This window comes from Belonocnema kinseyi, chromosome 7, assembly GCF_010883055.1.
Source record: "Belonocnema kinseyi isolate 2016_QV_RU_SX_M_011 chromosome 7, B_treatae_v1, whole genome shotgun sequence".
NCBI classification, from domain to species: Eukaryota; Metazoa; Arthropoda; class Insecta; order Hymenoptera; family Cynipidae; genus Belonocnema; species Belonocnema kinseyi.
The window spans coordinates 5,013,351-5,023,639 of NC_046663.1; the positions used below are offsets into that span (position 1 = coordinate 5,013,351).

Below are 10,289 nucleotides of genomic sequence, written 5' to 3' on the forward strand. Positions count from 1 at the left end.
CGATTGTCATCTGGGAATAATTAATAAATATATCAATATTTTATATAATTAATAATATATTAGGCAACATTTTCTGTAATATTTTAGATTACCTGTCATGCTCAGCTTCAAGGTGAGGCTGTCTTCGTCAGGACGGGCGAAGGTCTTAAAAAAATTAGCAGTTTTCAACTCCATTTCTATGGCGTCAAAGTGGAATCTCCAACTCAAACCATTAGAGTCGAACAAAGTCAGAGCGACAGAAGCAAAAAACCTTTTCATCCTGTGGTGTGAGTAAAATAGTACTTTCTTGAGAAATCATTTGTTATTTGGTTTTATTTTCTGTACAGGGTGGCCGCGGGGCAGAAAAAATCTGAAAATCGAAAAAAAATGACAGGGATTTTGAACAAAAATGGCAAAAGTCGGGGAATTTCTGTTAGAAGCAACAGTTAAGAATAATCACGACTGCCACAACCGTTACTTTTAGTTTTCCTAAATTTAGAAACAAATATTTAATCATATGTTAAAAGATTCCAAAAAATGTTAATAGATTTAAATATTTCAACGGATTTTAAAGGATTTTAGAGTATCCAAAAAATTTCAAGAAATTTTCACAAACTTTAAAAATGTTCAAGGTATTTAAAAGATTCCTAGAATTTTTTAATATATTCCCATAATTTTAAATTACTCCAAAGAACTGAATTTTTTAAAATTCTAAAGAATTATCACTGGCTTTAAAAAGTTTCAAAAGATTTTAAAGAATTTGAAATATTTCTGGGAATTCAAAAATATTTCAAGAAGTTTTGAATGGAATTCAATAAATTGAAATTATTCCAAAGTTTTTCATATATTTTTGGGCATTTTTTAAAAATTTCAAAGAATTTTCACAAGTTTTCAAAAGTTTTCAGCAATTTCGAAAACTTTCGAATGATTTCAAAAATGTAAGAGTATTTTTTAAATATTCCAATGAATTTTCAAGGTTTGAGGGTATTTTTTTTAATTTCCAAAGAATTTTGAAGGAGTTGAAAAAGTAACAAGAAATCTAAAAAGATTGACAAGGATTTGATATGTTTTAGGACATTTTTTCCAATTCTAAGCAATCTTCATTCGCTATAAAAAATTGCAGATGTTTTCAAAAGATTTTAAAGAATTTGAAATATTTCAGGGCATTTCAAAAAAGCCAAGGAATTTTTAATAGAATTCAATCAATTGAAATTATTCTACAGGATTTTATATAGTTTCGGACAGTTTTTAGAAATTTCAAGGAATTTTAACAGGCTTTGAAAAGTTTTAATGGATTTCGAAACATTTCAAATGATTTTAAAGATTTTATGTTCCTTGTTAAAAATTCCAAAGAATTTTAAGAGTTTACAAAAATATGAAGACATTAAAAAATATTTACAAGTACTTGAAATATTTAAGGTATTTTCAAAAATGTTAAAAAATTTTCACCACCTTTAAAAAGTTTAAAATGATTTCAATGAATTTGTAATTTTTTAGGATATTTTAAAAAATTCGAAAAATTTTTAAATAGAATTCAATAAATTGAAATTATTACAAATGATCAAAAAAATTTTTAGGGTATCTTTTAAAATTCAAATAATTTGAAATATTTTAGGGCATTTTCAAAACTTCAAAAGATTTGAGAAATTTTAGGGCATTTCAAAATATTCTAAAGAATTTTTAATAGATTTCAATAACGAGAAGATACCATTTTCCGAAGGATGAAAAAGATTTTAGGCTATTTTTAAAACTCCCAAAGAATTTTCAGGAGCTTTATAAAAGTTCAAGAGGTTTAGAAAGTTTCAAGGGGTTTCAAAATATTTAAGGATATTTAAAAAATGCTCAGGAATTTTCAAGAGCTTTCAAAAGTTTTAAGGGATTTTCAAAGATTGGTTTTGAATGATTTCAGGAATTTATACTTATTTTTATTCCGGTTTTGATGTATATTAAAAGATTCCAAATGATTTTATAAAATTGCTGAGGATTTTTATGATTTTAAGGGATTTTAAAAGTTCTTAAGGTATTTTCATAAATTTTCCAGAATCTTAGAAAATATCAAATTTTATTTAATACGGAATTTTTAAATATTTTAATGGATTTCAAAGAATTTATTCCCATCAATTTACGGATTTAAAATTATTTCTAAAAATTTGTAATATTTTCAAATATTTCAAGATAGTTTAAAAGATTTTAAGGAATGTTTAAATGATTGAAATAATTTGAACGGATTTTAAAGAATTTGACAGATTTGATGACATTTTTAAAGATTCCAACGCATTTTCATGAGATTAAAATTTTTTAAAGAAATTTCCAAGGATTTTAATGTTTTTAAGGGATTTGAAGAAAGTTTCATAGGGATATTTTAAAAGATTCCAAGGGATTTTACAACATTTCTTAGGATTTCAATGATTTTAAGGAATCTTAAAAGCTTTCAAGGTATTTTATTTTCCAGGATTTCAGGAGATACCAGATTTGATGTAATTTCACGGGATTTTATAATATTTTAGTGAATTTTAAAGGCATTATTCACAAAAATGAGGGTTTTCGAAGAATTTTAAATATTTTAAGAGCTTATTAAATATTTAAAAATTTGCCCAAAGATTTTAAATAATTCTAAAGGTTTCAGGATATTTTAGAATATTCCAAGGCTATTTTAATTGATTTTAGTAATTTGAAGGAATTTCAAAGCATTTTAAAAATCTTCGAGTATTTGAAACATATTTCAATAATATGAAATAATTTTAAAGGATTTCAAATATTTCAGGACATTTTTTTAAATTCGGAGGTAGTTTCGACAGCTTTAAAAATTTGCAAAGAATTTCAGAATATATCAAATACTTTTAAATATTTGAGACAATTTAAAGATATTTCAAGGAATTTCTCATTCTTTTCAATAATTTGAAGAGCTTTCAAATGACTTCAAATATTTTAGTATTATTTCAAAAGATTCCAAGGCACTTTTAAGAGATTGAAATAAATCAAAGTGACTTCTAAGGCCTTCAGTTATTTTAAAAATCGATTTTAAGGGATTTTAAAAGCTCTGAAGGTGTCTTAATAAATTTTCCAGGATTTCAAGAATTATCATATTTCATAAAATTTTTAATTTTTTAAGGGATTTTAATTCAATTATTTATAAACAAATGTATGATTTGTCAGGGTTTCAAGGATCATGAATCCTTGTAAATACTTTGAAATTTTTTTATTTCACTTGGGTTCCTCTAAATTCACTCGGAATTAATATATAATATTTTGTAATGATTTATATTAACAATGACCATTTTAGGTAAAACGAACAACATAAAAAAAGTTATTTAAGATTGTGAATCTTCTTTTAGACCCAATTTTGTCTGTTTAAAATAACCGATTCAATAATTTTAAATCTTGATTAAAAATAATTTAAAAATTCTAAATCTGTTAACGTAACTTAAAATTGTTTGAAAACTATTCAACTTTTTTTAAATCCAACGATTTTTTAATAAAAATTCTTTGATATTGTAACTTTTTATATTTCGAACAAAAATCATCAATTTAATGATCTTTTGTTTAATCTAATTATTAATTATTAAAAATACCCATTTCTGATATAAGAAGCAAACTTAACATTAAATTGTTAAAATGGCGGCACTTGATTATTTTTGTGTAAAATTTCTAATATTCTAAAAAATAAAAAATTATTTAACCACCCAAGATTATTTATAAAGCACAAGTGTTTTTCAATTTGCAAAAGATTTTCTGTGATCTTTTCTTATTGAAGGGGATTATTTGTAGATTTAATTTTAAATTGAAAACAATTTCAAGTAAAGAAAAACCAATCAGGTTTTTAATAACAATAATTGCGAGATTTTCCAGACATATCGTCATACCCGTTTTTTTTTAGATAGGATTAATGACATTTTTTTGGATTTCTTACATGTTTTCCAATCAATTTGAATTCTTTTAAATTTAATTTTGATTATAATGAAGTCTAATAAAGTTATCTATGAATTTTTCAAGTAAATTAGGCTGTGCCCGCCCGGAGAATAATAAGTTAAAAATATATAAATCTGATTTTTTAAATTGTTTCATTCCATCCTCTATTATATTTATTTAAAATTATATAAATGGTTAAGAAAGTCAGGGAATTTTGAAAATTAACTTTTGCGGCCGCCCTGCTCTATTCTACCTTTATAGTTTAATTTTTATTGAAAACATCCAAGTTATTTTAATTTGATTGACATTTTCTAAAGACAATGAATACCGTTTTGGCATTTTTGTTTGCAAAATTCGTTAGGCTCTTGTCAACTAGTATCAGTTCATTCATTACCCTAAATTAGAGCTGGTTTCAGGGTGGAATTGGGCGGCGAACGCGTCACTAAGGTGACGGTAGGCCGTTTGCACTTTAGTGAAACGACGAGCAATAATATGAGGAAGAAGGGAAAACCAAATCCGGATCAGAGATATTTTCATCTGGTTGTTGGCTTGCACGCTCACACTGCGGATCAAGCGAGTTATCAGGTCGTAGCTCACGCTTCTGAGAGGATAATTGTCAGGGTAAGTTGTCCAATTTTTCAATTGAAATTTTATTATTTTAATTACATTCAGATTTTTAATTCGAATATCCAATTAATATTAATAGCGTATTTTTAGATTTTACATTATTTATACGCCTATTGGGTAGTACGGCAACGCCATTAATTAGGAACTATCCCAGTCAGGAACGAATCGTCGATTCGATGTTGAGAAGACTTTTTTTTCGTCGAAAAAAGGTCGAAATTTTCGTCGATTCGACGATTATTTGTCACCGAAATCGACGTCGATTTAATTGTCGAATCGACGTCTAAATGGTTGTCATATCGACGTACCATCATCTACAAATATACAACTCATTGGTACTTTTCTAAAATGAACTGCAATGTCGCATAACCTAAATGTGAAATTACAAACTGAAGGTAGTTTTTCATTTTTTCCGTAAATACGCTTCTTTGGCAATAGTAAATATTATAACCCTCTCTGAAAGTGGTAAAATTACAAGAAATATTTTTCACGGTGTATGCAATGAGCATGCTTGCCCGTGCAAGCATGGCCAGATCAAATAGTGTTGATTTATACCGGTCTTCTTGATGGAGGTTCCTTGTTCAGGCTTTCTTCGTCAGACTCCTCGACGCTAGATGAATTATTGTCAGGGTGGCCAGAGATTATTTCATCACTTCTTTTTCTTAAAAATGTAAAAGCAAACTAGCAGGCGACAATATACACGGCGAAACGGAGGTTCGCGGGCGTAGCTGCCGTATTGGGCATGATCTAGATCATAGTACCATGATCCAAAAAAGCATGGTCCTGCCAGGCGCAAGTAAAAAAAGTCAACCAATCAGATTCGGCACCCTAGGGCACCCAACCTTTCTGACATCTTGGATCGAGTGCGGCAGTTGGCTTCCCCTTCAATTCGCGCCAATGTAGTGAGTATGGAGGGGGGCGTCGGTTCACTCCAAGTCACTCTAAGTCGAACGTATTTGAGCATCGAATTGGCGGGACCATGTTTTCTTGGATCATGTACTAGTACTGAGTATCACTTTTATGCGCATTGCGCAGTAGGATTGCGTAGTGCAATTGGGCGGGCACTTTGAATTTGGAAATTATGAATTTGTCAATATTCAAGCAATTCGAAGAAATTTATGTTCATGATCACTAATTATGAATATTCATTTATTTTAGATGATAGAACTATCACCATTATTCGAGAATGAATTATGAAATGCTGTCACCACGTTGTTTTAACATGGAATTCATTCTTTAAATGAAGTAACAGACATCATAGCATTTTATTTCAGAAACATATGGACTTTCAATAGGTAATAGGGAATGAAATCAAACTTAAAAATATTGAACTATTGATAATAATTATTCTGTATGTGAAAATGAACTTTCACATCTTTTTGACTTTGAAGTATTTTACAAGTCGAAATGACGTCGTTTTGACATCGATTTTCATATCTTGCAAATTCGGAAAATATTTGTCAGGATTCACTCAAATTATGATAAATAAAATATTTTTAAAGCATAATAATTGTGGCCGAAATCGACTTAAGATTCGACGATGATTTCGACTCGGCGATGGTACGGCGATGACGACGTAGTTCCATTCCTGACTAGTATTGGGAAGAAATTAAAATTTCATATTAATATTAACAAGAAATATGATAGTGGATAATTTTAGATATTAGTATAATATTTTTATTAAAATGATTTTACATTTACTGCTATTTATAATTAACATTGCTCTAATGACCCGAAAATACTATCAATATTCAGAGTTTAAATATGTGCAATTGTCCTACCGGTTGCCGGTAGGGTGATCTACCCACTAAGCTACTAGATACATCGAAAGAAGAATCGTTCTTCACAGACATGCCATATTGCAAGGTTTTCTCTAAAGAGTCATAGATATAAGATGTAGGAAATCTCTATTATCATCGGGATGATAAATGATCGATCAGATGAGATACTTATCACACTACGTGAAAATAGATATCTATACACCATAAGATCTGAGATACCGCTCAAATTCAGCATCTGTTGTTCTTCTAAAGAAATTTTAATTAAACTTTACCTTTGAAAAAAGATCCTTCTCGTTCGCTCCGCTGGGAATCGAACCCAGGTCTCCCAATTGCCGGTAGGGTGATCTACCCACTAAGCTACTAGAAAAATCGAAAGAAGAATCTTTCTTCACAGACATGTCATATTGCATGGTTTTCTCTAAAGTTTCATAGATATAAGATATAGGAAATCTGTATTATCATCGGGATAATAAATGATCGATCAAATTAAAATATAATAAACCGAGGTTCTAGTATTTGAAAATTGCAATATTTTTGTGTCATCAGGCCAGTAATCCTGGACAGTTTGAGTCTGAAGGAAGTGGAGTTGGTGCTGAGGGTGGTTGGCAACGAGGAGCTGCACCTGACAGTGTCTATCATGCAGGTCGGGTTGGAATCAACACCGACAGGCCTGATGAAGCTTTGGTCGTCCACGGCAACATGAAGGTCACGGGACACATAGTTCAGCCCAGTGATGCCAGAGCGAAGCAAAATGTCCAGGAAGTGGACACTCGCGAGCAGCTGAGGAATGTCCAGCAGCTCCGAGTAGTTCGTTACAGATACGCCCCGGAATTCGCACTTCATTCGGGTCTAGGTGCAAGATCGCAAGAAGATACGGGCGTGATAGCGCAGGAAGTGCAACAGATTTTACCGGAAGCTGTCCTTCCAGCAGGAGATATCGTTCTTCCGAATGGACAGAGGATAGAGAACTTCCTGGTGGTGAACAAGGAGAGGATATTCATGGAGAACGTTGGGGCGGTGAAGGAACTCTGCAAGGTGACAGATAGTTTGGAAACGAGGATAGACCAGTTGGAAAGAATTAACAAGCGACTGGCGAAATTGAAGAGAGGAGATAGTCTTAAGAGTTCGATTAGTACAGTATCTAGCATATCCAGTAGCAAGTACTCGTCCCCCATCAACCCGAAATCATCCATCCCAGGAAAATCCAAGCGTTTCGAGAGGGACGAGGAGCTTCTCTGCAGCAATAAATTCATTCAGATCATCATCGTTATTCTCATTCTCATCATGGCGTTTTGGTAAATTTTTATTTGTTAAAATAATCTAAAAAGTATTTTTAATCAAAATTAATTACAGGGATCACAGCCCGTCCTCTGTTTTCTTCTTTTCCGCCTTAAAATCAGGAATTTTGACCCAATTTTTGACCTTATTCTCCCCCTTATGAATGGTTTCGATTCATTTTTTAAGAATCGTAATCATAAATTTAAGAAATTAGAAAATAAGAAGCTTCCAAAAGGTCCAACGTCGACAGCGAAGAAATTAATAAAGATTTAATTGAGAAACTAAACTCAAAAGATAAATAAATTATAAAAATAATATAAATATATTGGTAATAAGGAGATTCTCGACAAAATAAGTGAATAAAAGCTATAAAAATTGATGTCGATAATAATAATAAATTTAAATTTAAACGCTTTGAATTCCTGATGTTTCAATTAAGAATTTTGCATTTTCAACACAATAGACTATTTTTGAACGAAATAGTTGAATCTTCTTCCAAAAAGATTCATTTTCAATCGAAAAGATTTATTTTCACCAAAGAAGATGTTTCCACAAAAAATATATTTTACTTTACATTAAAACACAATTTAATTCATGAAAAAAAAGAATTGTCAACATAGGAGTTGAATTTTCAACTTAAATAATAAATTTTTGAACAAAGAATATTAATTCACAAGAAAACGTTTATTATTTAACGTTTCTACACAAACAATTATTTTACATTTAAAACAATTAAATTCATCTAAAAGAACAGTCTTTCCAACAAAATAGTTGATTTTCAAACCGAATTATTGAATTTTCAACCCAAAAACACGATTTTTTTACCGACAAATTTAACTATCGCCTGAAATATGATATTTCAACTAAAAGCGATTTTAATTTTTAATAAAAAAACAATTGAATCCATCTAAACAAAAATTTTTTTAACAAAATAGTTCATTTTTAAATAAAAAAAGATTTTTCTGTGAAGAAGCAGAAGTTCTACCCAATGTTGCATCTTTAAACGAAAGGACTTATTTTCTACAAAACAGTTGAATTTGAAACTCAAAATATACATTTTCAACTAGAAAGTTAATTTTTAATCAGATATGCCGAAATAATTGATTATTTTGATAAACAACAAAAATTTAATATTTAACAAAATAGTTCAATTTTAAACTGAAGAGATAAGTCTCTAATCAGGAAAGATTTTTCAAGTCCAAAATACGAATTTTCTACAAAACAATTTAATGTTATCTTCGAAAATATGATTTTTTAATAACAAAAATTAAGTCTCAATCAAATAGTATATTTTTCTACAAAAATAGTTAAATTTTAAATCCAAAAAGATGAATTTCCAACAAAACATTTGAATTTTAAATCTGAAATTATAAATAAAAATAATTCAAGAGCGATTTTAATTGTAAATCAAAAACAATTGCATTCATCCGCAAAATACGAGTTTCTACAAAATAGCTTATTTTTTAATCAAGAAAGATTTTTTAGTGAAAAAAAAACATCGAAATATTTCAATTTTCAACTCAAGAAATGAGTGTCCCTTGAAAAATATGAATTGACAATCAAATCTCTGAATTTTTAAACCGAAATTATGAATTACCAACAAGAAGAGTCATTTTAAAGGCTAAAATAAAATGTGCTATAAAACGGGTTAATTTTCGAATCAAAAACATACATTTTTAACAAAAAAAGTTAAGTCTTAATCATATAGTGGATCTTACAACCAAAATGGTTAAATTGTTTACCCAAAAAGACGAATTTCCAACACAACATTTGAATCTTTAACTAAAAAATTATTTAATGTATCTTTTTCGCTCGAAAATTGTACTTATTAGGTTAAGAGTTCAACTAATTCCTTAAAAATCATTTTTTGTTGTTGTAGACTTAAAATTTAATCTCTTTAGTTAAAAATGTAATTATTTTATTGAAAATTCGTTTCTTTTGGTTTAAGAATTCATTTTTCAAATTGAAAGTTTAACTAATCCATTTTTAATAAAATTACAAATTCTTGGTATTTTTTTTTAAATTCATATTTCTTGGTTGAATTCAATTTTTTTAAATTTCAAATACAAATATTTTTTGTGTTTGAAAAATCAACTGTCGTATTTTTCGTGGAGATTTTATCTTTTTTGGATAAAGATTCAAATATCCTATAGTTGAAAGGTGGTCTCATCTTCCCATAGAGTGATAGAAAAGTGAAACAAACACGTTCGAGCTCGCGTTCGAGGTATCTGTTTACATTATTGGATGTAAACATTCCTAGCGATTAAGTTGCAGCGATTGTGCCGAAATCGAGTGGAGCTCGTTTATGGCTTTTAGCATTTATTTAATCTTCAAACAGTTTAATTATTAAAACAATTTTCATAAATGGCTCTTCTTTAAAGAATAAGTTTAATTCATTATGTTTCGTTGTAAATTTACAAGAACTATTACTTATTTAAACAATTTTTAATTAAAACTTAAGAGTTTAACTTTTTTCTACGAGAGAAAATTTGTTCACGGAGTCAACTAATCCTTTTCTATGTGGCTTTACAAAAGAACTGATAACTATTTAAACAATTTTAATTAAAAAATTAAGAGTTTGTCCTTTTTTCTACGAATCAATTTGTTTTCGATGTCAACTAAGAATGTCTATCCGATGACTTATTTCTATATTGCTTTGTAAATTCATACGAACTATTAATTATTTGAATAATTTTAATTACAAAATTAAGAGTTTGC

The 10,289-nt window shown here is 29.0% G+C and overlaps 1 protein-coding gene across 4 annotated transcripts in view; it reads left to right on the forward strand.

Moving 5' to 3' along the window:
* LOC117176938 (myelin regulatory factor-like protein) overlaps positions 1–10,289 on the forward strand; it is a 277,814-nt gene that overhangs the window by 200,601 nt on the left and 66,924 nt on the right. For 3 of the 4 annotated variants that reach the window (XR_004467639.1, XM_033367340.1, XM_033367343.1), the window contains 3 exons: positions 88–266; positions 4,293–4,509; positions 6,840–7,588. Coding sequence is in view for 3 of the 4 variants with exons in the window: in XM_033367340.1 (XP_033223231.1) it covers positions 88–266; positions 4,293–4,509; positions 6,840–7,588 (1,145 nt within the window). In the remaining variant the exon portion in view is untranslated. The remainder of the gene's footprint in view (positions 1–87; positions 267–4,292; positions 4,510–6,839; positions 7,589–10,289) is intronic. The other variant, XM_033367341.1, reaches the window with a different exon arrangement.